The following is a 27974-nucleotide window of genomic DNA, read 5'->3' on the forward strand; positions in this document are numbered from 1 at the left end:
GTTCGTTCCCCCAAATTTGCAACCCTTCAGTCTTTTAGACTTTACACGTATCTTTTGAGATTTTCTCAAAATCAGATTTTCCTGTGATAACGAAGAGCATTTTACACGTGTTATTTTCTTCATAAAGCTTACACGGTGTATGTGCAGAATACAAAACGCAGAAGATCGTTTACTGTAACCAAGCAACGTACACACGACCTCTGAGGTCGTATGACGGCTTCGCGGAGAGGGCTTTGGCGATACTACTTTAGAGTAGGGGGTGTCCTTTTACCGTAAGATACTATACAAAACTTTAACCCTAATAACGGTGCAAGAATATAAAATATTATTCTTCCAGATGCAGTGAGTACTTTCTCTGGTATGACAATAAACAATTTATTGCATTCATTACTAAATATCACAATATTTTGTTCATCATTCACCCTCCCTCCCCATGAAAACTGCTGAATGGGATTAGCTCTTTCAACTTCCTGAATGCAAGCACAACCTGTGTACCATAGTGAACCGCTAGTGTACCTGAGGTATTTTCTATATTTTCCGTCCAACAAAACAGCTGAAGTGTTTATCATTTGCAGGATGGTCGCCCTAGTATGAACGGCAGTGCACGATTGAAGCCAAATACTGAACGCGATGGACAGCGTAAGGTAGAATTTGTTTGTTGTTGACAGTTTGTGCCGAGTTTATTATTTCTCGCCGTGACAATATTACCTGACCGACCGTGTACGGTGTGTACTGTGCTCACCGTGGTGGCAACCTGCAGGCGGACATATTGGTTTCGAGATTGGTGAGATAGCAGGGTGTACTCGAACCATAATATGGTCGTGAGTACTCTGGAACGATGTGGTAATTGATCAGAAATCGAACATAAAAAACGACCGATTATGCCGTCCAAACTAGAATTCTACACGTTCCCGCGCCTCAGATCGGCAAAACGAGAACCCGACGATGGCTTCAAGGCATACAAGTCGGGCGCCAGCTTCACCGGACACCTAGAGGAAGGCATAAAGAAAGAAGGCTCGGGGGTGTTTGTGTGGCCAAACGGCGACCGTTACAGTGGCGAGTTTGCTGACAACGTCAGGGTTGGCAAAGGCGTACAACACTGGGCCGATGGCGCCAAGTATGATGGCGATTTTTTACGTGATATGAGGCATGGCTACGGGGAGATCACATGGTGTGATGGAGAAGTAAGTACCATTAACTGGCAGTCATCTTGAGGTGTGTTCTTTAAAGGCCCGGTTTCCATCCCTAGTGTATGTGTACACAGCTAGTGTTTTCAATTGTATTTCACAGCCATTTATTATTCTTAATTTGCAGGAAATCGACTTCAATAAATCTGTTAATACACCGAACTCCTACTCTTTCTTATCCAATGAATAATCCAAATCCAACTGGTAATCTTGGCCGTTGGCACTATACATGCCACCACAGTCCCTCCACCCACTGATCATTTGAATGACATTACTTTAGTAATGTTGATAATACAGTTCCAATCTCAGTTTCAAACCTGAAATTATACTGGTGCATTTTTATTCTGAGAATATGTACTATGGAAAATGACATTTTGAAAGAAACTTTATAGCTATAATACAATGATTTGATCTGTATAAAGTCTGACCTTTGATGAAATTATTGATGCTAACATATACTTTAATTCTCTATTCTTTGTGAAGTTATTGGCTATTTGATCGAAAGTTGACCAGCCATCATTTTAGGTCAAGTCCTCCATCACCTTGAATAGTTGCCAAATGGTGGCACACTTGAAGTATGGTGGGTCCATCTGCCATGTAATATTGAAGGTTATTATCATAAGGAACCTCTCATAATAACGATATAGAAACAAGCACCCCAAGATAGTAATGACTTGCAATATGGCAGTGTGACACATAGTTCTTCAGTCCTACCCAGCCCATGATGTGTGAAATCAATTCAATAACACAAGTTTTAGGGCTTTAACATTTTGTTACCCTTTCTGCTGTCTCAGGTGTGGTTTCAGCTTAATGTTCCAATTGTCAGGTCAGACATCACCTTTATACAGCAATTGTGGGATGGAAGAGTTCCCTAAAACACAAACAGTTTTTTGAGAAACCCTTCATTGTTCTCTGTATTCTTATTCACAGTGTAAAAAATATTGATTTTAATATGTAACCAACAATCAAATAATACTGTGTATACCTCCTAGAGTATGCTATTCTGTAAGATGCATTTCTTTCAATATTGATTTTTTGCTATCCATTAATTGCACATTAATCAAAGTGTTTGGGTAACTGTTAGTCTTGCCACAACCTAAACAATGCATCTTTGTTATCTGACTAGTCAATTGTGTCACTCACAGGAGTTCTTCTCATTGAACTCTTTGACTCTCGTCATCAACCTAGCAATGAATGATCCAAGAATTTTCAAGAGATTGATGCCATATAACTCTTATCATCATTATTACATTATAAATAGGAAAATTCATTTGACCTGTTTGTGGTAATGATTGTTTAATTTGCCCAAATGTGATGATCCGGTGATATGTGCGACCTGTTTTATATCTATTATTTCTAATGGTAAGACTCATGGGAAAAACAGAGTCAGCATTACATCACAGTAAAATGAACACACACATATAGCAAAATCAAAGATACGAACACCATGTGGATATCTAAATTTTGCAAAGGTATATAATACATTGTAAAACACACATGGTTTACATCTGAACACTGTTAGTCCTGTTTAGGCTCTGTGCCAGGAAAATGACTTTACTTTTGAGCAAAATATACTTGTCATCGCCTTTGTCCTTGCATGTAACTCAGTCCATTCTAATGGAAACATTCAGGGTACCGTACAGTATATACAAATGGCTTGTTCTGAAAGGTTGAAAAATACTATCCATGAATTGCTCACATAAAGGACTGATGATAACCGTGTGCAGTGTAGTGAATTAATTTTTGTTGTATGCTCAGTTGCGCAAAAAATTGAGAAAGTAACATTGAACTTTTTGAGAAATTTCAGTGTGATATTAATGGAGAAGGAGACTGTTTTGTTCAAGTAAATACGGTAGCAGAAAGTACTCGGTACATGAGTTGAAACCACAACATGATATTATTGGTGTCAAAGCACATGTAAAGTCTGAGACTATAGTCTACTGAAGAACAGTTATTTTTCACAATCGTATGTCAGACAATGGTACAAGCCTACCCAGCTTTGTTCTGTTGGATCGTGCTCAGATAAACACAGGTGAAACAGGTTTGTTGTTTTGTCTGTTATTTGGAGGCTTTTGTCTGGTCAGATTAGTTGACAATAAATAACTTTGTCAGGACCTGATCTCTGTACTTAGGATTATTGAAATGACTTGTGGTCAAGGGAATCTTCAGAAAATAATCCTGGGTGAGTAGGTGCAGGTCTCACCAATGCTGCCGTAGTCATCAGTATTTCTGCAGCATAAAAGAACTACGCAACCTGGTTAAAGCCTGATTGCACCTCCATGAGTCAACAAAGAGCAAATTACCTTGTCCGATCATCAGTTACTTTCTGTGATACAAGTGGTTGCATAACAGTTTGTACTTTTGTCATCAACTCCTTGTCGGTTTAATCCACCCTTTGCTTGTAATCACATTACATAACCCTACACCTCTGTGAGGGCTCCATGGATTTTTCAATAAATACCACAGTGTATTAGTCTACTATCAGACAATATTTGTGTACAAACCTGGGATACACTGTCAGTTGATGTGGTACACTTGCAGTCTCTAGGAGACTGTTTATAAACATGAGAAAAAGACACTGGAATGTAATCCTAGTAAAACTTTGAAAGTCTTCTTGCAAGAGAATATAGAGAATATACAGGTATTTTATGATCTGCTATATGATTTATAATTTTTATGTTAGTTTTTACACTAATTCACTTCAAAGCAAAGAAAGTAACAATTTCAAAAGTGTAACAATACAAATATAGTACATTTTATCCAAAGTGTAGCAACTAAAAGTATAATATGATACATTGTATCTACAATTTAGCTATAAATGTAAGATTCATGTTCTGTGCATCCAATTAATAGAACATAAAATATAAAATGCTACACTTTTTCTAAAGTGTAACAACTGAAAACATGTTGAACAAAGAGTTAATTGTCCAATGACTAAAACAAAAAAAAACAACAACAAAAACAAATGATAATATGGTAATACAAACAGATGTTTCTGTCTCCAGCCAATCACAATACTGTTTGGTTCAGTTCAACCGTTGCATTCACCTGAGCAGAGAAGCTGACATTGCCAATCATCTGTGGAATTTAATCTATGGCAAAGCAAGTTGCAAACACATTTGGTTCTAAAAGAGAAAATACAAACTCTGTAACTATGGTGGACATCTGACTGAGTTGACTGTAGCATTCATTACAAGGTGATTTGTCTCAAGGGGTCTGCTAGATATTGCTTCAATAAAAGAAAATATGTCTTTGCCATGAGGTACATTGTTTTTTCCTCAGTTTTATTGCTACATGTGAAATTGTTGAGAGCATTGCATGTAAATGTGAAGTTGTTTTGCAATTTCTGCATTAAACTTTCAAGGTTATGTTGGAGCAGTGGAACTATGGCATGGTCCCAGCTTAATCAATATTTAAGACGGTCTAACCTTTGTATGTACATGTGTTCTTCGTAGAAAACATGGGAATAAAATAGTAACGGTACAACTTTTTATATCAATGCCAAAAATTAACAAAGACTGGGAAAGAATTTTCATGTATGCTTTGTGTTACCACCGTCGTAAAAATTAAAGAGATCACTATCTGTACATGTCTGTGTACCTGTTTATGTGTAACACAAATTCCCATGAGTGTGTACACGTACAAGTGTACATACAAATGTACGGTACATCAACATAAACCTTTGTGTGATGTCACGGAGTCATTGAAAATGATGTTCTGACATTCAGAGTTACTTTATTGGAATATCAATGTACAGCACAGAGAGAAACACCATCTCCCGCATCCTATTTAATATTTCATTGCGTCATTGAAACACTTATGGTACACCGGTTACATTGTTTGGACAACTAATTGAATAATGAAATTTTTCATACCATTTTTTTTTATATTGCCAGAGTTACAAAGGAGATTACTTCAAAGACCGTCGTCATGGTTATGGCACATACACCTGGCCTGATGGGGCAACCTATACAGGAACATTTTATTGTGATAAGAAAGAAGGCTACGGAACATTCGTTCTCTCCAATGGAGACAAATTTGAAGTAAGTGACTTTGCATCCTGTGGAGGTCACCCTAACCCATGTGAATTCATATTTCTGTGAAATGATTAAAGTAAAATAAATTATTTTCTTCCAGTATATTCCCTGATTTGAGCCGCAGATTCTTTTGAATACCTAGTGTTACATGTTACAAGTACCTATTTTTAGTTTGCCATTGTCTATAGTGCTTTGATATGCAGGTGCACGGTTTTGTTGACAACTGAATTAAACTTGGAATTTAAATCGAGATGTACTGAATGCTGCCAAGCTGATTTTAAATTCCAGAATTCAAATTCAGTCGGACATTTCAATATAATTATTCTTGACAAGTACAGAAGATAAAAAATGTAGTGTTTTTGCCCCAAATACTTTTTTAAATAATTAAAACTTATTGCTATTCCTTTTACAGAAAAATAATGCTATTTCCATATCCCATTTTCTTTCCATGTCAATTTTTTTCCGTCTTTTCAAAAAACTTCTGTGTCAATAGAATACAACAGAGAGAAAATAGCTCACAATTTTGAAAATCGGACAATTTAAAAGGGCATGTTTCTGATGAGATTAAACAAAAAGCAAATGTACAGAACAGTAGGTGTACCCACAGTCCCTCCACCCACCAAGAGTGCTATACATGTACATGCCCTTTACCGGAACAAAAATAATAAAGAGAGATCTCATTTTCTGCTGACTACTGTGAGGCAAGTTCAGGTGACAGAATATGGCCGCCAAATCTTGACAAAGGCTGTTTTGTCACTGTCGCCACCGGAAACATCGCCATGGATACCACCATACAACATTTCTTGTAGTTCACCTGTGCCTGTGGTGTTGTGGCTTTTGTTTGTTGTAACCTTTTGTGAAGCCTTGGAATGTTTGTTTATTGTCTGCACAGCGACACAAGGGCAGAGTCATTCATGCGTCTTTTAACTTGGGTTACATGGAGTCGTGTACCTGAGATCGGTAAATGGAAATACAGAGACTGTGTTAGGTTCTACAGTGTTTTGTTAGTATACCGACCCTGGCCCACGCTGTTGCCATATGCTTTTGGTTTTTAATTAAATTATAGTCTGGTAAGATGATGGCAAAACAGTCTATAATCAAATTAAAACCACAGATGTTGAACACATCATGGAGGTAGGAACCTCCATGAACACATCTAGTGCAGATGTAAAGCTTTCATTAGAACAGTTGCTTGCTTTGCTGCATGCAACAAGTATGACTTCCTTACAGCTGAAGAGGCTAAAAAAACTTTATTCTGAATACTTCTTGATAGGAACGTGACAGGGACAGAAAATACCTTGTGTTCAAACACAGCCCCTCAATGAACATGATTCCAAAAATGGGTTTCGAAGATAGGGTTACCTCATAATGTATTGAAGTTTTCAAATCTTTTGTACCTGTACTACATATGAATTATATTTGTATTGTTTAGTCAACAATTGAATTACTCCATTGTGTACTTAGGATATGTGCACACTATACAAGCAGACAAAATTTTGTCTTTTCCTCATTTTCAAGGTAATGGATAATAAAATTAGTGTCATTTGGAGACTTAAAGACAAAATATATCAAAATGACTGCATGATGTTGACTTTTAACCATGTGCACACAATGGAAAATAATCCTTTCTGTGTCTCTATATTTAATCTGCCATGGCTACCGTATGAATTTTTTTTTCTTTGCAGTGTTGTATGCCTCTATAACTGAGAAATACTGTAGCTGCTAATTTTGTTGTAAATCACTGTCGTCAACCAGAATTGTTTGTTTTGAAAAAATATGGGGGTAATAGGCTGCTTGAGTTACCCCAGTGGGCTTTAACTAATAAATCTTTTAAAACAGTGTGCGTACCCACAGTGTGTCAATATTCATGGTTCAATAAATAGGGCTACCTAAGATCTAAGATCAGTGCTGGTACATTGTGGAACTGTACATGTATATGAATATAGCCTGGGGAAGCTGCCTGAATATAATCTGTTACCATATTATCTAGGAGTCTTTAATACTGTACTAACATATAACTGTGTGGGGGTACAGATAGCTCAGGCTCTGGTGAATTTTAAAATTTCAATTGTGTGTGTCCAGGCAGGAGTCAGAGTGGAGTTGTACTCATTTATTGAATTCCAGATCAGATATGTAGTCACTTATGATAGTTGTTAAGGCGCTGTGGTATGCTGTTTACAGAATTTTTTTCAGGCCAAAAGCTAGAGCTTCTGCTGATGTTTACATTGTTGAGTTGTTCCTGTTGATTTTGCTGATTTGCAGATAAAATGGACCCAAATAAAACTTTTTTAAGGATTTAATGGTGACAGATTTGTTGGGAATCGGCACACAAAGCCCCTAATACCTGTCGATTGTATTTTTTCGTCACATTGGGTAGGCAGTAATATATTAGCATAGATTGAAATTCAGACTGGGTTCAAAGTTGATAACAATGCATTCAGGTCATGAAAAATTTTGTAGAGGTTCACTGAACAACCGTGCACAGGCCCAGTGATGTTGATATTGGTCAATTAAGGTAATACGCACCTTGAAGTGAAAAAAAAATTAAACTTTCACTCATACGTTCCTCATTGAAACTTTCAACCATTCTCAAACCACATCAAGAATAAAAATCAGGGTCACAATGCAAAGTTTGGTACCAGAGAAACAAACAACCTAACATTTACTAATATTTGAAATTCAAAATGGCCACCTTCTCTGGGGAAAATTTTTCTTCTGATTTTCGAAAACACTATAAGATGAAAATATTTCGTACTCCAAGAGCTTTAAAATGAGCTCCCATATGTTTTCAGAAAAGGATTGTAAAACTTTGAGAGTCCAAATGTCAATCCAGGCAGCCTTATCTTCCTTAAAAAGAGCTTGCTATTCAGATATCTTCACCTGACAGTGTAGGCAAGTGAATTTTAATTATTCATCCTTTTTGAGGGAAATTTTTCTCACCCTTAGCAAAACTTTAAACAGAGTCCTGATCCCAGCATAGCAGTGTTGCGGGTACATTTAGTTGTGGAAACAAAACAAAGCAAGCAAACCGAACTTGTCCTTTGGGCAAGTTTATCAACTTGCCCTTTTGGCGTTGCAGTCTTTTCTAACCACTATAAGCATAAGGCAACAGTAGTCATGGTGTCTCGTTTGAAAGATGATTTTATCGTTAGTATAATCATCTCATTGACAACTCATGTTGATGAAAACTCAAATTAATTAATCAATTGACAATTAACAATCAGGAACATGTAAAAAGTTGACTGATGAATGTTCATGCCAGAAGCTGAAAAGATAATGATGTAAATTCTTTGATTGAAGTAATGTAGGTTACAGCTACAGATTGAGGAATATAAGGAAAGTAACCTGCCAAAATGTTTATGCTTTACATCTGTTAGGTATGTAGCTATTTAAAAACTTCAAGTTTGTCCTGGTTGAACCAGTGTCAAGACTCAGTGAGATAAACACATCCCTTATAGCCACTTACAGTATACTTCAACATAAAGTTTGCCAAAAAATTGCAATGAGTAACTTGTACAGAGTTTTAATATGATGATAGACTGCAGGGTTGCCTCTGCAGTTGCATTTGGTTCAACATTAAAGTTTTCATCTGCATGGCATCTGGATTTCTATCAGAAAGAATCATGGGGGAAAAATGAAATATTTACAACCATGTATCGAAGACTGTTTGATACACAGAGTTATGATATAATAATGACAACTAACATACCAGGTGTATTTTTCAATTGATGACAAAAACAGCAAGCAATTTGTTTACTAATCCATGCAGTAATCTAAATTTATGTATTATTTGTAGTCCATTCTTGTAATGAACACCACTGAAACATGCAGAATGTTGTGACAGGCAATGTGTACATGTTAAAGTCCATCAGTTTTCAAGCGTAGTCAGTCTTTTTGTCCTCTCTCAGTGCATAGCATACACACTTTGCCAGCTCTAGATTTTTGACAAAATTCCCTGGCCAGCTTTTTAGAACTTTGATAAATTGTACAAGCACTATAAGCTTGGTTAGCAGGTAAGGTACATGTACATTGGCATTCAGCACAGCCCCAATTGTTGAACACACTGTATACTACATGTAGGAACAGCAATCCCCCCAAATGTAATGCCCCAGTACCCATGCAAACAACATTGTATTTTACCCTATGGGCCCTGGGGAAGTTGAAAGTTTCAATGAGAACATTGGTTGGAACAAAACTGCACGATTGATGAAGGCATTGACTCCTCAGAGGAGTTAAGTTAATTTGAGTTATATTGCTCTGAATGTGACTGCGTCGCAGTTTCTTTTGTTCATGTGTCTGCGCAATGGCTACTTGTGTAAGTCAGTTGTCATGGCAACCACTGTGGATGGCATTCAACAATTGAGCTATGCCTGGCTGCGTGCATTTATTGAGTGAGAGGTTGTTAACCTTAAATGGGTTTTCATGCAGCCAGAAAATTGCTAATCGTGACCTGTACAGGGTCGGTTCACTATTGGAAAGCATAAAGCTTTATCACATAATCTTTACACTAGACTGCAATATTTTTATAGTGTAATTATGAATTGTCTATCTGGTATTTCTTTTCAAATTGAGACAAGTTCAACTGTCCAATAAAAACAAGATATGCAGTGTTACAGTAGAAGTATCATCCTTGAAAATTCTTAAAAAAAGAGGAGTTACAAGATAGTGGAAAAAATTTTAAAAGATCAAAATATTTGAACAGGACTTCATTTTCTCCAGGAGTTAGGCTTTAGTCTCGAAGCATGTATGGTTTCACATCATTCTTTTCTAAATAGTGTGGTTGAACCTTCATATAACCTTTTTACTGAGATTTTGAAACTGTAATACATATATGGTCTTGGTTACGCCTTACGTCTTGGTTTGCAACAACTTGTGGAGTCAGACAAGGTGATGTACTTTCCCCAACACTTTTTTCTATTTTTATCAATGATTTAGCAATTGAGATTAATGATTTAGCTTTAGGTATCCCAGTTGGTAACTCATTAATTAATATTATGTTGTATGCCGATGATATTGTTTTGCTTGCTGAAAATGAGACAAATTTACAAAAGATGATTGACCATCTACAAGATTGGTGCAAAAGGTGGCGTATGATGATGAACAAGTCCAAAACACAAATTGTTCATTTTCGAAATATGGGACAAATGAAAACAGACTTTATTTTTCAATTTGGTGGTACAAATCTTGACGTAGTTTCTCAGTATAAATATTTGGGTTTAGTTTTGGATCAGTTCTTAAATTTTGAAGTGACTGCTGAAACTCTAGCAAATGCTGCAGGTAGAGCTTTGGGATCAGTTATTTCTAAGATACACATGTTTAAGGATTTTAGATATAACACTTTTACAACTCTATTTCACTCTTGTATTACTCCAATTTTAGATTACTGTTCTGCAATTTGGGGCTACCGTTTCTCTTCAAAATGTGAGTCAATTCAAAACAGAGCGATTAGATATTTTCTTGGCGTCCACAAATTTGCCCCTATACTTGCTATAAATGGAGATATGGGTTGGGACCCTTGTCTATTGAGGAATAAATTGAACATGGTAAGACTCTGGAATAGATTAGTAGTTATGCCTAATAACAGAATGATTAAGCAAGTTTTTACTTGTGATATCAGTTTAAAATATAAAAACTGGGCTAAAGATATGTTTGATTTATTTTCAGAAATTGGTTTGCAGGAGAAATTTGGTAATTTAGAGATTTGTAGTATTCCTGTCATGAAAGATGCATTAAAAACGTTGTATATTAGTAACTGGACATCCCAACTGAGTGAAAAGCCCAAATTGCGTACATATTTGATGTTTAAGACGGAATATGGAATGGAGAAATATTTACAATTTCCCATTTCTAGATCAAAAAGATCACTTTTAGCACAATTGAGAGTTGGTATCTTACCTCTGAAAATTGAAACTGGGCGTTACACGAATGTGCCTAAAGAGGAAAGACTATGTGACTTTTATCCAAATGTAGCAGAAGATAAGCTCCATTTTATTTGTGACTGTACACTTTTCAACGTTATTAGGAATCAGTTGTTCTCTAAAGCCAGAAACTTGTGCTCTGTATTTGATTCATTTGATGTACATCAGAAACTCAAATTTCTAATGAGCGACATGCCATCCCAATTGGCATCCTATGTCTATCATGCATTTTCAATGAGACAAGAAGCTTCTTATACTTAAATTACATTTCGAGCTATTCATATCTATGTACTTTATTTACTGTTTTAGTGTCTTGTAAGCCCTTGGGGCTGGGTGTGGCAACCAAGCTGTTTAAGACCACACATGACACTTTAATAAATAAATATAACATAACATAACATAACATATATGGTACCAAGAAACTGTACTGAAAATATCAAGAATCTTATTAAATCATCATCCACACAGAGTCTTATGTCATCCTCTTCACAGATACCACAGCAAATAATGGCTCAGAGCAACACATTAATTTTTATCAAACTGAATTCAACAAGATGACCTAGGTCCACTTCAGTTTTTGTGTTGAAACTTTTGATGGCCACAGTGGAATTTGTAAAGTGTAAAAACTAGAGAGCATTAAAATTAAAACTCTGGTTTTACCATAGAGCTGTGAGTATATAATTTGAGTGAACATTTTTTCATTTTGGTTCAATTATTAGGGTCTTTATAAAAGTGATGAGAGAGAGGGTCCTGGAGTCCAGACCTACAATGATGGCCGCCAGGATGTCGGCGTCTGGCACAAGGAGAGACTTGTCAAACTCTGCACGGCCATTGATGGCATATTCACAATGAAGGACCATCCGGAATTCGACTACGATCCTCTTGGACACATCAAACACATACATGCCAAAGAGGAACTGGAAAAGGAGCAGAAGAAATTCATGAACGGCGTCCAGAATGCAGAGGAGTCGGCAGTCGGCGACTTGCGGGCCGAGCTGGAAAAAATTGCCACTTCTGACATCCTGGAATTTACATCTTTCCAACCAAGTACTGGGACAAGTGTAGATCTGGACACGCTGACTTACGACAAAGCGGAATATGACGAGATGTTCTTTAAAGAGAACAAAAACAATGACATGGCGGATGACGACCAAGATGACGGAATATTTACAGCACTGAACAATACACCAAGTTTCATCGATATGCAAAGACACATGTACAGACACAGAAGGAGACAAAAGAGTATGCCATTCGATGTTAATGCTGTGATAGCCGGTGAGTGATAATTGAATACTTCAAAGTACCCATAGTGATAAACTACAAATTTTAAAATCACTTTATCTGAACCTCTTTCTGTGCAGCATGTGAGCATAATATATTATTAACTTTGATTGACGAGATATTGAATGGGTTGATGTTCAAAGTGGAACATCATTACTGACTTTGGTTTGATAACCTTCTTGATGACCTTGATATTTTGCCTCCACAGTTAAGGTCCTCTGACCCAGTCAATGTGTACCCATGACCTATGTGAAGTGTTTGTACCTTTGACATGTTTTGCAATGGTTGAGAGCATTTCTGTTGTCGATTTTCAGTTGGAAAAACTACTTGCAGCATGATTAGAAATTGATAGGACATTGAATTTCCCAGGTTTTCAGTTATTTTATAGTTTTAATATCCTCATAGCACTTTCATTGTAGATACCACAAAGGTAAATATCAAGCAACCTGCAAAGCAATCTATTTTGGCTCACCAAAAAATGTACAAAGTAGCAGTCTTGCAATGGCCCATTCCGCACTTTTACCTCCAAAGTCCTTATTGTTGGTCCAAACCAAACACTGTTAAGAGTAGGTGTTAACCAGCTCTACCCAGTGGACTGGTAAAACATGTATGAACTGGTCAAAATCGAGTGGTATACTGTCGCTGGGTGTGATTTATTGCTATTATATCATAACAATATTTTGAAATTCTGGCGTGTAACATAAAAAAAATGGATTTTTGCTCAAGCTAAGAGCTCACACATATGCCAGCCATGGTATATCGCCAATATACCATGATTCTTTTCGCGTCTCGACCAATCAGATCGCTGTATTTACGCCATCAATATACTGGTAGGATATAATTATCATTATACAAATGTCAAGAAATGTGCATGTATACATATTATAGTTATAGCTTCATTTAGATACACTTATAAAAAGTAACTGCAGTTAGAATACTCTATGGTAGAATGCACCTCAGGGACAGATAGTTGAACTATCAAACTTTTACAATATTTTATTTCGTCTACTGCTTGTGGGGACTTATTTTGAAATTTATGGAGTAGATAAAGTTTTTACTGGCTTACTGTAGGTTTGTGAAAATGGTGAATTGTATTTTTTTGCCTATAGAGATAACACCGGGTGGTGGTCATTTTGATTTTCAAATATCAGTAAATGTCAGGAAATTTGTTTCTCTAGTACTAAAATCCGCATGTCTACCAGATTTTTATTGTTGATTTTGAAAGAGAATGCGGTTCAAAGTTTGCTTGAGCAAAGTTTGACAAACTACCTTCAAACTGACTATTAGCCGAAAAATATCATCCATGCTATGGAGAAATTAGTACACAAAATACCCTCATGTATGCAGGATCATTGGAAGAATTTTAAACTTTCAAAACAAAGCATGTCATGTTGTGACTGTGTCTGTGATGTGAACAGAGGGAAAATTCCATACATAATTAAAATATGGAACACCTTTTTTATAGATTTACATGTGCCTCTCATTCTTGGCATAGAAAAGAGACGGGATGGAAATCAATATATTGATGTTCTTGAGCGTGACACAACAGTTTAAATTTTGCTGGTGTTGTCTTTTTGAAATGCGTACAGTTGTAGATATGTTCACTCAAAAACAGAGATTTTTGAGGGTGGAAAGAGCTACTTTGAGATGTATGGCTTTAACATATTAAACATCATTTTCACTTTTCAACTTTTTTTAACGAAATGTTATGACACCACTCTGCAAACATGATATCTTACCCATAGTGCATCAGTGTAGGCAAGCTGACCCCCAAAACACAAATCCATTTACAGGCTTTATAATTAATTCATTATCTAAACAATCATGTTATTGTATTTGTAGTTTAGTAATCTCTGATATTGGTATGTATTGATGAATTCAATGCCAATCTTGGTTCCATACAAAATTTTCTTTGAAATGACGTACATTGTATTTTCATAAGACTTGTTGATTCACAAAGTGAAAAACATTTTTCCTGGTGAGAAATGTTTACATCAGTGTTATAAAAAATTTATATGGAAGACATGTCTCAGCTCACTGGTTTTGATATTACTACATAGCCCGTGACCATATTTCCCACAACTACTGTAAAATGTTTTGACTTCTTTAATAAATGAATATAGTCATTTATGCAAAATGGGTTACATTAACATTGTTTGAGTATGCAGTCAACTTTGACTGAGTCCCTATCATTGAAGAGCGTATATTTCCCTGACTTTATAACAACTTTAGAAAACATAATACACATAACATCCAATTTTGTAGAAAATTCCTGATATGTACATTTCAAGACTCTTTGGGCTTTAACTTTTATTGAAAAATTATCAAGGAAATATTACTGAAATTCTGAAATTATTTTAAGGTAGTATGTGCCTTGAAAGTGAAAGATTTAAATTTTTGCTGAAACTTTCTTCAGTGAAACCTTCAACCATTCTCTTACCAAATCAAAAATAAAATTCAGGTGTCACCATGCAAAGTTTGGTACCAGGGAAACAAATAATCTACATGTATCATTTACTGATATTTGAAATTCAAAATTTTGGCTGTCCCTGTGTTAACTCTAGGGACAAATAAAATTTCCAATTTTCGAAAAACTAAGATGGTGAAAACTTTTCTTACCCCAAGAGCTTTAAAATGAGCCCACACAAGTGGTAGATCAGAAAAGTATTAAAAAAAATTGAGAGTCTCAATAACTGTCCCCAAGGCGCATTCTGCTCTTACTGTACACCTAACGATATTCCCCACGTCAATGACAGATCAGTGATGCAGGCTTTGACTTGTGACTCACAGGTGACAGAGATGGTTTTGGTCAGAAAGGTCCCATAGAATTAGCCTCTGAAGTGTTTATCCGCTCAGCAGGCCAGGGAAACCTGAAGGCTGTCTACACTTTACTCAGTAACTGCGACGTCGATGTGAATGTCAGTGACAAACATGGAAACACAGCTCTGCTGGCTGCTGCTGTAAGTTATATTCAACCTGTTCACCCTCTAATTCCCTACAAAATGTGCACACTCACCATTTATGTCAATGGATTTGGGCCAAACCATTGTTGGGAAAGGGTTAAGTTTTGACAACAAGTGTCAGAAAATGTGCAAAGTGTAACGATACTTGTCAGTATTATTGTATTCATTCCAATCCAGGAAGAAAAGTTATTCTGATCAGTAGATGAGCAGTCTTTCATGATAAGGTTTCCCAAGTTATTGATTTTTCAAATTGTACCCCATATGGTATCCAAAACATCAAACTAATTTGATCTACCATGCTGTGTAAACAGAAGATCACACACATTTTTATTCAATACAAGCATTTCCATAGATTTTTCTGATCAGCCGGATGAAAACACATGTCCCTAGTACAAAATGTTTTCATCTGTGAAAGAAAACCTTTTGCTTCTGTTACACACCGTAGGGGTTCAGATATCCAGGTCATAAGGCTTGATATTTCTATTAATCTTGAAGTTCACAAATTGATAAAGGCTGACACAAGCAGTAAATTTTCTGTTAGGGGTTAAAGGTTTGCATACTACATTTTGTAGATAAAATGTTTACAGACAGCCTTGCTTGCATGTACACTGTGTAATGTGATCCAATTTTTTGTTTGATTCTGAACTGTTTGTACTTTGATCCATCTGTAGGTAAACATGCACAAGGATGTGATTAACTGTCTGCTAGACCATGGCGCCGACGTCAACAAACTCAACAACGAAGGAATCTCAGCCCTGGCAGCTTGCCACGTCTTCTTCTATCCAATCACGTCGTTCAAGTACAACATCGCGGAGAAATACTTACTGCAGCCGCTGGAAAATGAGGGGAACGAGGAAGAAGGAGAGAAGACGAAGATTGGATACAAAGATCCCATCGCTGATGAGATCGAGAGGGAAATTGAAAATGAACTCAAGCGCCACGAGGATGGAGAACTTGACTGGAGGGACGGGGATATCGCGGAAATTATCTCTGCGACGGCAGGAGACACCGCAGCTGATGAGTTTGAATCAAATGCCAGCGTTCACAACTATGGCATTGAAGTGACTGAACATCTCTTAGACAGGAGTGCTACAGCTCTAAGTACAAACAGGCGAATTGTTAGTGGTCGCACGTCGAAATGTACGGAACCTGATCTGGGTACAGCACGTATCTTAGCTGTCCAAAAGGCAGAGTAAGTCTTTGTTGTGAATCATTGAATTATGGAGCAGGTGTTGCCAAAAATTGAAACATTTTTCTGCACAATTTAGCTACATTCAAGAGATAAACTATGTACATCTGGTTTTTAGTTCACTCGGTGCAACATAATCACACCTCCTTGGTATCAATTTTGAACACTTTCGTTACATCCATTTGTGATATAGTAGCCATATTGATCACATTACTGAAATAATTCTGACAATATTCCAAAACCGCTTCCCCAAAAAACCTAAAATATTCAGAAGTTATCATATTCAAAACTTTTTTGGTTCAGTTTATTGAGGGTTTTCAGGCACACCACAAATTATTCCCCCAAAGTACCTAAGACACTGTGCAGCTGTTTCCATATTCAGAGGCAACGTGTTCAAAAATATTTCTCATTTTCAGACATGTAAACATGGAGGCTACAATCCGACTGTTGCTACGGCGAGGAGCAGACCCCAATGCCTCCAGTGTACCCATGGCTGTCATCTTCTTTGCCATCAAGGCAGCAGATGTTGATGCTGTAAGGATTCTACTTGAGAAGGGAGCCGCCACTTCTGCCAGACTCTCTGATGATGTGAGTAACACAGTCCATATTAACCCTTTTCACAAACCAGTTATGGTACGACCCTATTGTTTTCTGTGGTTAAGTTGACCTCTACATAGGAAAATGGGTAAAACAGCCTGTTTAATGCTTCAGAGGTTTTCACTGTCAACGGCCACAAACCTGTCACCTGACTGATGTTATGAATATGGTGTTTGCTATTATACTTGCAAAAATCTCAGCACTAAGCTAGATAGTTTGCATTTGGTTCATATACATTCATGATACAAGAGCAAATTTTGGTACTCTGACATAATACACACCTAGAACACCAGTTGAATTTTCAAAAATGTTGATCCTGTCAGTGTTCCCTCTAACAAATGTGTCTTTGCATCAATTTGGCAAATTGTGGAAAATTCTTTAAGTTAGCCCTATAACTTATATGTAAACCAAAAAAAAATTTGTAATTTGTTTGCATCATGGCGCGTCATATTGACTTAGAGGTCACACTGCTGACAGGTAGAGTGATCACAGTAATATTCCATGACTATGCAAGCCAGTGCACAGGGTGTATGATATGTTGTACAGAAATATTCAGTAACTTAGGGCAAGCAAGTATACTGTTTATGTATCAATATCCCATTCACTTGTTCTTTCAGAAAGGGGGTTTGGCACCTCTGCACATAGCGTCAGCAATTCCTGGAGAAGAAGGCGTGGAAATTACTGGATTGTTGTTACGTGCCGGAGCTGATCCGAATGTCAGGGCCCATGAGGAAGATGAAGAAGAAGAAAAAGTGAGTTGGACCCTATGTTGCTTATATTAATGAAGTGTGGGCCTCTAAATTGAAAGACATAAAATTTGCTCAAACCTTTTGCAAGGAAACATTTACAATCATTTCTTTTCAAAGTTAAGTACCGGTATTGCAAATTTGGTACATGTACAAGAAAAGTACATTACTCAATATTGTCTAACAATTTAAATTGGCTGACATCCCTGTATTAAGTATATTGGGAAAAATAAAATTTAAATTCACAAAAGTAAGCTTGTGAAAACTTAAACTTGAACATGACTTTTAGAATAAGCTCCCACAAGTGGTAGACCAAAATAACAGTAAAACTTTGAGGGTTTGAATATCTGCAGGTTTATTCAACTTTAAAGGAAAACCTTAGTCCAGCGACTTTGACCGTTTATCCCTTCCAAAATCACCCTTGAATAAAATGCAGCTCAAATTTGCAATATAATTGCACGCGCCGACGACTACGGAGCGACGAAAAGAGGCGTTGAAGTAGACGACATTTATGGAAATGAGCTCGGAATCCCATGGGCGCGAAAGGGCTCATGGGAGGAGCGTGCGTGACGTCATCGGCGATACACGAACGTGTGTGACAGCCTACCAAAGCATTAGAGTCTATGACTGCAGGAGTGCAGTTCTGCACGTTACGACTCTTTAATGCTCAGTAGCATAAAAAATAATTAACTGTTGTTCAGTTGAGTGCAAAAATCACTCAAGGAAGAACAAACGGAGTCAGCTTTTACCGTCTTCCCACAGAACAGCTTTTTCAAAGACAGTCAGTGGCTAAAGAAAGTCGGGCGAGTTTTAAAATCTGTAAAAGATACAACGTTCTGTTCTAATTCTTTCAGGATGATTGTTTTATAAGGGATTTTGGGACTCTGATACCGATACAAGACGATAATACACGATGCGGTTCGTATCTTGACATGCTGAGTCAGCCTATATACTATCGCCGGTTTTAACCAGATAAATATTAATATTGGCGATTTCGGGACTCTAAAATCCGAAGACGAAACTACACAAAGCGTCTCTTATCTTGACATCCCGGGTCTGCCAAATCTCCGATATATAACCAATAAATATAGGCAATTTCGGGACTATACTTGGTAATTGATATTACAAGATACTGGAATGACTTCTTGCCTACTGTGTCTCGGCACGCCGGGTCTGAGAAATCGCCGATATTATATTTACCCGATAAATATCAATTGCGCCGGGACTCCTAGGCTAATATCGATACCAGACAATACTAGATTTACTTGCACTGTGTGGTGTCCGCACGCCGGGTCTGCGAAATCACGGATATTTATCCGATAAATACCGGCGACTCAGGACTTTAACTCTGATACTGGACGATACTTTGTCAAATTGTGGGTAAATATCCGATGTATATCGGATATTTCACCACCTAACAGATCTGACCACCCGACTACCTCTGTCCGACTCTTAGTTCAAAAATAGCATCCATGGCCGGTAGTCAAGAATACTGTATGTTTTACATTATTAGATTTATTAATGCACGAAATACATTTTTTACATGTAAAGCATTTTTTTCATTAAATGTCCACACGGGACTTCGTCGATAGGGCCGATCGGATATCATCGGGACTCGGGATGCCCTTGCAAAAATTACATTCTTTACATGTAAACATTTTTACTTGGCGATCGAGACTTGAACAGAGGACATATCGGAAATCATCGGGAGTTTGGGCTAGTCTTGTATGAAATACATTCCTTACAACAAGCTTTAAGACGATACTATTTTTTTAAATAGCGGGCAAATATCCACTATATCGGCGATTTCATCACTTTGTAGATCTGAGTAAGCCCGACTTCCTAAGTTCGACACCAGCTTCGAAAAATAGACGACACTATAATAGATTTGTCAAATCGCGAATAAATATTTTCCGATACATATCGGAGATTTCGCAACCTTAAAGATCTGGCCAAGCTCGACTTACACGGTAACACATACAATCAGTCAATCATTCCGTATCATTCACGAACCAAAAATTAATTTTAAGCGACTGATACAGAAAACTCTGTTTTAGAAACGTAGCGTTGAAGGATCGCAGGGTCACTCAGTCTCTCCAATCCAGTTCGGGGTCTGTACAAGCACAGTGACTCCCTCCGCTGAATCATACACAAAACGCAAACAACCAAGATATGAACGATGTTTTGAGATGCTTTCCAATTATTACATATCTTGGTTCAAATTAGTATGGTTTGAATTCAGTCAGGGAAAAGTAATACTCGATGTCAGAAATATCGCTGTCCGAACTCTCCATAGTCATCCTACGAACGGGCTGAACTGTACACAGTACTCCTCCAGCTGCAAGCTACAACCGTCTGTATCGCCGATGACGTCACGCACGCTTCTCCCATGAGCCCTTTCGCGCCCATGGAATTCCGGGCTCATTTCCATAAATGTCGTCTACTTCAACTTCTCTTTTCGTCGCGCCGTAGTCGTCAGCGCGTGCAATTATGATGCAAATTTGAACTGCATTTTATTCAAGGGTGATTTTGGAAGGGATAAACGGTCAAAGTCGCTGGACTTAGGTTTCCCTTTAATCATGAGTGTTGGTATAAGAATAGTTCACATTTTCATTCTGTTTCTCTCTATGTTCAAATCTATGCGGTGGTCGATTTTGTCATTTTCTGATGACCATTACAAAAAAGTGTATGCCCATGATTTTGTAATTCAGTCAGACTTTACAGCCATATATGGTGTATACTTTGAGTATGGAGTGAAATAGCTAGTGTCAATAGAACCATAACTAGAGAGTGCCTTTGTGCAATTAAAAGTAGGGTTTGCTAGTGTAAGAACTCACAGACAGCTTATAACATGAGTGCAAAAGTTTTTTTTCATTATATTGTTATTTGGATATAATTCTACAAGAAAAAGACGACCAGTGAGTCCAGTGTAACCTTTTATCTGTGTATGTTTGTTTGTGCAGGCAGAGGATATGATCTCCAGCACCCCTGTGAGGATGAAACCAGGCCTAGACGACAGTGTCAGTATGCTTAGTCTTGAACTTGAAGAGCGTGGTGACAATGTGGGTGGCCGTACAGCTCTACACATTGCGTGCAATAGAGATGACAACCATAAGGTAAGGCAACCTGTTCACCCCCAATTTCAGGTAGACAGGTCCACAATTACCATTGATAACAATGGGTTTAGGACAAACCATAGTGATGAAAGGGTTAAAATAAAATCTATGATACCATATGTAAGTCTTGTACAGTTTGTTTTACACTCATCATTGAAAGATGTATGTTTGACAGTTGAAGAAAGAGAGGTAGACCTGCAGTGCAACACAAGTTGTCCACTGTCGCTGGTTTGCAGTTTCTATAATGTGAAACAAGTTGGTATTTGATTCAGAAATGACAATCTGAGTAAGGTCTGAGAGCCAAAATTTATGAGCAGCAACTTAGCTGGTATAAAGGCAGTCATCAAAAAGTGTTCACATTATGTAGTGAAGAGCGTTATTATTACAGCCCAAACTTATTTTGTTATGATGACCATGGTGTGAGAGGAGCACTCTCACAGATCATTTCTTCTCTTTGTCTTTCAGCTTGCACAGCAAGTGGTAAAGCTGTTGTTAGAGTATGGCGCCAATCCCAACGTCTTGTGTCTGGGACAGTCTCCATTATCACTGGCTATTAGTAGTGGCAATGACCTGGTAAGTACTGTATCATATCGAGAGCAATTGTTATTTTCTCCTTTTTTGCAATTTTAATATCATTCCTTGGAGTGACATTGCTGATAATTGTTTATAGTGGAAGTCAAGGTGAATGTCATTCTGGCCACCTTTTCATGTGAATTTCTCTCAAATTCCAAAATGGTAAAATGAGTGACACCCAGCAAATACTGTTGTTTCATTGTTTTACATAATATGCCCAATTGAAATCCAGAAGCACTGACATTTATATTTTGTATGTTTAGATATGAAAGTGCTTTCTCAGTTTGTGATTGTTGTCCCCACACCTGGTATACATCTCCCAACTGTCCATTGAAAACAGCTGGGTCATACTATTTAAGTTGTGGGGATTAAAGAGTTGAATCAAGATTTAATCAAACAAGGCTCTTTGCTTGAATATAACCATTTACCTGTTTGTTACCAGGCTATCGATGAGCTGCTCGCACACAAAGCCAACCCAAGTTTACCACTCGGCCATGGCATTGGTAGTGCACTCTGTGCTGCATCGAATACAGCATTTGAACACAGGAGAACTCCACAACAGAGGATTCAGCTGGTAATGTTCAACTACTGTTCCTGCCTCCCTCCCCCCTCCCCAATTATTTGGTTTAATCCAATAGTGTAAGACTTGTTGAATGAGATGACTTTCAGTTTTGAAAGTTTCCGTACATATTTGTGGTCGAATTTTGAGATAGGCATGGTTACATCTCTGACTATTTGCATCATTTGTAAATGAGGTAAACATTACCAAAATGATGAAAGAAAAATGTAATTCTTGTTATCAAAAATTTTCCTCCATCATTAAATCGGGGATTCTTCTCAAGAATTCAGTGCATGGTTTGTTTGCTTATCACTTTTCATTTTTGATGATGGAATACCAAACTGGTTTTCTTCAGAAATTATGATTGATTTCATTCATAAAAATGTTAGAGTTTTTAACATCCACATTATCATTTATTTCAGTATTTTTGCTCTGTTTTGTTTTGTACTTCAGATTGATAAATTGATAGACGCGGGGGCCAACATTCTAGCACCCATCGCTGTGGGAAGTAAACGTCAACTTGGAACAGCTGTAGACTATGCCTATTGGATGTTTAATTTGGTAAATATTGCTACAACAATCCCTTACATGTTTTGAATTGCTTTACCCGATAAAGATAGATATCCGGTGCATTTTGAAATTTCAGAGTTAGACTTTGCACTCACTTCTAACTTTCAGAGTTACAAGTCAGACTTTTTAATGAAGAGATAAGGTGGGGACTGAAAGGTTAGGCTTCAACACATTGATGAACTTTTTTGCTGTCATCAGTGAGGCAGAAGGGAAAATTCTTCAACAAAGTTAATTTTTCAAGAGACTAGTTGATCTGACTATCAGAATACTATTTTGTTGATGGTATGAATGTTCCATCACATAATGATTTGGAAAACATTTATTGGAGAAAAAAAGAGTTGTGTTAAATAATTTTGCTGTTTTCCGCTTTGTATTTCAATCAATTGCAGTTCATATTAAAGGAGAAGAGGGTAGAGTGTTTTTTTCAAACCCTTGCTAATTTTGGATTATTTGCTCATGCGCTTGTTATTTTTGAATGATATCAAATTTTGATTTTGAAATCTGCTTGAGAACAATACAACCTGTATGTGTTATTTGGACGCAAGATAATTTCCCAGCCTGAAGCACATCTTCTTGATGATAGATTCCGCATTCAAAACCTTGTGATCTGTGGATGACTGCATGAAAGAACCACATCCCAGAATGCTTTGCTGTTACATGCCTGTACCTACCCTTGCATGTGATCAAAAATGCATTTTTGTTGGTAAAGTGTCAAGAGAAATGTAAGGTCTAAGACAGAGCACTGAAATAGTTTTGAAAGCTTTTATAAGCACAGACCATTGTGAATGATAGACCAATGTTGATCATTCCTGGATAAGGATGATCTTAGCTTAAAATCTGCTCGCACTTTATTCAGTATGTTTATATTTTTAGCCCTCATGATACGTCGTGTGAGGGCGCTCTTTCCATTTGTTATTCTCATATCTGGCAAAACAGACCATAAGATTTTTCTTTTCTATGAAAAGACAACTTGTGTGAGAGAGTTATCTGAGAATGGACTGTATTCTACAAAACAGAGCTCAGAAAAGATTTATTAGTGCTGGAAGTACAGTGTTTTCACTTGATAGCTGAAAGTATCAATTCTATGCTTAGAACAGTTGTGAAAACCATAGATTATTACCAAAAATGACAATTGCACAACTATATTTGCACCATATAGGATAGACGCATAGCCCACATGCCGTACCATGCACTGACACATGCTGAGAGAGACACCTACAATGCTAGGAGGAAACTGCTAGGACACATGGGAGATTTACTGAGAGAAGCAGCTGTCAGACGTGAACAACTTAGACTGGAAGCTGAAGAAGAGGACGGAAGGAGAAGTGAGTGCACCATTCACATTGCCTTTCAGCCTTTTTAACCCTGCTTGGGATGAGGGATGGGGGTATGTCCCCGTATGATGTCATAGGTCACCATTAGGGTCAGAGTTCAAAGAGTAAAGGTAATGCATGTATGTGCTGCCTTGAAAGTGAAAGACACAATATTTGCTCAAACTTTCCTTAAGGAAACTTTCAACCATTCTCTTTAAGATCAAGAATATAAATCAGGTGCCCGAGAAGCAAATTACACGTATCTTCAATTTATCAACATTTGAAATTCAAAATGGCCACCAACTAGAAAAAAGTTCAATTTTCCAATTTTCACAAAAAATTTATTTACTCCAAGAGCTTCTAAATGAGCCTACACAAACGGTAGATCAGAAAAGTATCGTGAAAATTTTAGAGTCTGAATATCTGTCCCAAAGGTGGATTCTACCTTCTTCAAAAATTCTAAATGACCAATTGGCTTAATCCCATGTGCATGTTCATTTGTTGCTACAGGTGTTAGTCCCAGTGCAAACTTTGTGTATACCGGAGCTGGAGCCAAGGTACCTGCAGAGCCAGCGGTCAAACCGAAATCCCGGAAAGGTAAAAGGGCAAGCGGCACAGGCGGAGATCCGTATGATGGCAAGCAAGTGGTGTTCCACAATGTGACGAAGGACAGCCAGGGTCAGGAATATCCCCTCCTTGACCGGGAAGATGACATCTACGTGAGGTGCGTAGCTGTCATAATGTTGTTGCCATGGCAACATCTGTGTACATTTTGTTGACATGTCCCAATGTCAAATGGAAAACACCAACATAAAGCTATTTTGTTTGTGGTGATCCTTTGCAGTGAGCAGCATTTGTAATGAATTAGCCAACCCTGCTCTTGTATCAATGTTTATGTAATTTGCATTTTAGTATTGGAATCCAACTGCAGCAAAATGTTTGTTTCTGATATTAAGCAGTATTACAACTGAAGGCAAATTTATCTCATGGTATGGCTTCCTACCATAAATGAAATTTCACAAATGTAAATTTGAAGAGAAAAGAAAATGTGAAAATGAAAAAAACAACGAAAATTATCAATCTGGCCAGGTACTTCTTCACATCAAATATTATTAGGAAATTATGATGAACTATATTACTCAACAGTGAGACATAAAGACCTATAAACAGAGTCTTTCCATACATTTGAAAACAACTGGCTGTAGTAGTGATGTTGTTCATCATGAAGAATTTTACAAACAGTGAGGGCGCCGTTACCATACTTTGTTTAAGGAAAGCTGTCGCTATGCTGCTGTGTGATGCGTGTAGTGTGTGAACGAGTGTGCTTTCATTGACGAGATATTAAAGAAATTGCATGTGATGAAGTGTTGTTAGGACAATTTAGACAAGCAGAAATTTTCTTAACTCCCTGCATGAGAGTTCAAGTTTTGCTCCAATTATGTAAACTGCTGCCCCCCTGCATGATTTGTAGATGACAGTCAAAGGCATAATGTGTCATGATTGGCGTTTGAAAAATGAAATTTTACCCAAGGTTTACATTGAAAGAGATAGACGTTCATGATTTGTCTCTCAGTCGATGCTGTAATATGAAAACGACCAAAATTGCCTGCAACCCGTGAAAGTTACTTCCAAGCGACTCCTACCAATGCATTGATTAATTCAGCTTCTCATTTAAAATTGCAAGTTTTAGCTTTTTACATTAACTTTGGTTGTTTTGCAGTAATTCTAACATTGCATGTTTTATCACTTATGTTGCCATAAAATTTTAGTTTCTATAAATGCATGTTTTATTGCTTGCATGTTTACAAGGTTGCGGTTATTTATGCCTGGATGTATTAAAAGATTTTTATAACAGTAATTTGCATTATTCATTTCATGGGTTTTTTGCCAGCATGAATCATGGCTTATTCATATTTGTTTAATTTTGATATTGGTTTGTGGGTTTTTGCTTTTTTTGCATGCATTTAATCTGAATCGCTGCATAATCACAGGTGTCTTTTTTTTCGAATAACTTTATTTTGCATATCATTGTGCCATAATGTCCCTCCATAATGGTGTCGGTTAACTTCCTCTCCCACAATGCACCGGTAGTGATAAGAAAGGCGACCTTCTCACAGTCAGTCTGGAAGAAGCCCAGCTCAGTAAGACCGCTTTACGTAGTTTAATGCGCAAAGGAAAACAAAACATCAGGTTTGCAGTATTTTATTTCTAATGCAATTTGTTTCCAAGCTTGTTTTTTTTCTGTCCATGTCAAGTATACATTATTTGTAGCTGTTTCTTCTTCAAAAGTTTTTGTCAATGAAAATGTATTGTTTTGTTTTGTAAATTCTTTTGTCAACAGCAATTTTGATTCATACTAAAGTTTCTTATTGTGGTATGTGATGTCTGGCTTGAGAGAGAGTGTCAATGAATGCTAAAAAATCTTTGACATCATCAGTGAGGGGGCTATACATACATATATGCAAAGGATTTACTTTTTTAGACATTTACAGGTGTGAAAGCAATGGGAGAGAGAGAGAGAGAGAGAGAGAGAGAGAGAGAGAGAGAGAGAGAGAGAGATATTTTGAGTGTGATCTGTAATGGGACAAAGATTTTTCCGTTGATTCTGGTATGAATGCCAGATTGCATCAACAGTAACAAATATAACTGGCCTGTCTGTTGCCTAAATACTACAGCATTTTCTACACTGTCACATGTCATTGCTTGTAACTATACACACCAATCAAAAACTTGCCATTCAAATTGACCTCTGATTAGTTGATCATTTCGATTTCATTAAAAATGAATTTGTAATGCAATCCTGCGTACGCACTGTAAATGCCTTATGTGCACACAAAACAATTCTGTATTGTGTATTTTGATTTGCAGACACAGTTTTATTATATAAGTTGGTTACTGAACAGGGAACAAGATAATCTATGCACAAGCTTCCACAGCGCAAATTCTGAAACATAAATTCACGTCATGATGCTCATGTCATAAATTCATATCATATTTTCATGTCAGTCACTTTTCACCATTCATATTAATTTTGTATCATTTATTGCCACCCAGTGAGAATGGTAGGAGTAGAGCTCCTCAAAAAAGGTGATCACATAACACAAAACACCCCCTGACCAACCCCAAGGTCCTGCACTGAATATGGAATGATCCACCCACTGGACCATTCCAAACAGGAGGCAATGGGGATGGGCTTGGTGTATGGTCATACTGCCACAATTTACACTCTAACAATGTTTGTGTTAGGCACTTTTGTGTGTTTCTCCGCCCTCACTGTACCACAAGGAGAGTTAATGAAGATCTTCCAATGTTTGTCACTGTGTTGTGAAAGTTTACTAATAATTTTTCTGAAAGCAGAGTGTGCATACAGCTGTCTGTTCAGCTTCAGTTGGTGTTTGTGTTCTGGGGGACCTTCTGGGCAGGATGCTGTGCTTACAACCAAATCAGCCATTGCCTTGGGATTTCACTCTTTCTGAAAGTGTTGATGGTCTACAAAGCTAAATGCTTTCTTGACATTCCAACATTCCTTTTATCTCACCGTTTCTTCCTTTACACTTCAGCTGATGCATTAATCTGAGGGATTGTGTTAACATTCCATGGAAATTTTCCAGATTTTGACAATCACACTCTGTATCAAGGATCTCAGATTTTTAGAAAAATGAAAATTTTCTTCAAACACAATCCCATATTGTCCAATGCAAAAAAAGGGGGCTTGGTTGCTGGTAATATATAATAGAAGAAGTTTTGACACAAAACTTTGCAACCAATGCGGCCATGAAGTTCTGTTTACTTTAAAGTGTATCCAAATATAAAACAGAAATGTTATATGTATTTACATAAGCATATGCTTAATAAAATCTGAATTGACATTCATTGAGCAATAGTACTTTAATTGTAAAAATTGCAGTATTGTTGTCATCCAAAA

The 27974-nt window shown here is 37.2% G+C and overlaps 1 protein-coding gene across 3 annotated transcripts in view; it reads left to right on the forward strand.

The window, feature by feature from the left end:
• The first annotated feature begins 482 nt into the window (after positions 1-482).
• The window catches only part of LOC139118633 (ankyrin repeat and MYND domain-containing protein 1-like), a 33364-nt gene continuing 5872 nt past the window's right edge, over positions 483-27974 (forward strand). Inside the window, exons 1-15 of one of the 3 annotated variants that reach the window (XM_070682050.1) lie at positions 483-1184; positions 5084-5230; positions 11862-12417; positions 15214-15383; positions 16058-16578; positions 16992-17163; positions 17790-17924; positions 20882-21034; positions 21500-21607; positions 22050-22181; positions 22620-22727; positions 23896-24061; positions 24560-24773; positions 26141-26239; positions 27104-27136. In XM_070682050.1, coding sequence (XP_070538151.1) covers positions 882-1184; positions 5084-5230; positions 11862-12417; positions 15214-15383; positions 16058-16578; positions 16992-17163; positions 17790-17924; positions 20882-21034; positions 21500-21607; positions 22050-22181; positions 22620-22727; positions 23896-24061; positions 24560-24773; positions 26141-26239; positions 27104-27136 — 3017 coding nt within the window. In that variant the 5' untranslated portion in view covers positions 483-881. The remainder of the gene's footprint in view (positions 1185-5083; positions 5231-11861; positions 12418-15213; positions 15384-16057; positions 16579-16991; positions 17164-17789; positions 17925-20881; positions 21035-21499; positions 21608-22049; positions 22182-22619; positions 22728-23895; positions 24062-24559; positions 24774-26140; positions 26240-27103; positions 27137-27974) is intronic. The other 2 variants (XM_070682051.1, XM_070682052.1) reach the window with 2 other exon arrangements.

The sequence above is a fragment of the Ptychodera flava genome, chromosome 19, assembly GCF_041260155.1.
Source record: "Ptychodera flava strain L36383 chromosome 19, AS_Pfla_20210202, whole genome shotgun sequence".
Classification (NCBI taxonomy): domain Eukaryota; kingdom Metazoa; phylum Hemichordata; class Enteropneusta; family Ptychoderidae; genus Ptychodera; species Ptychodera flava.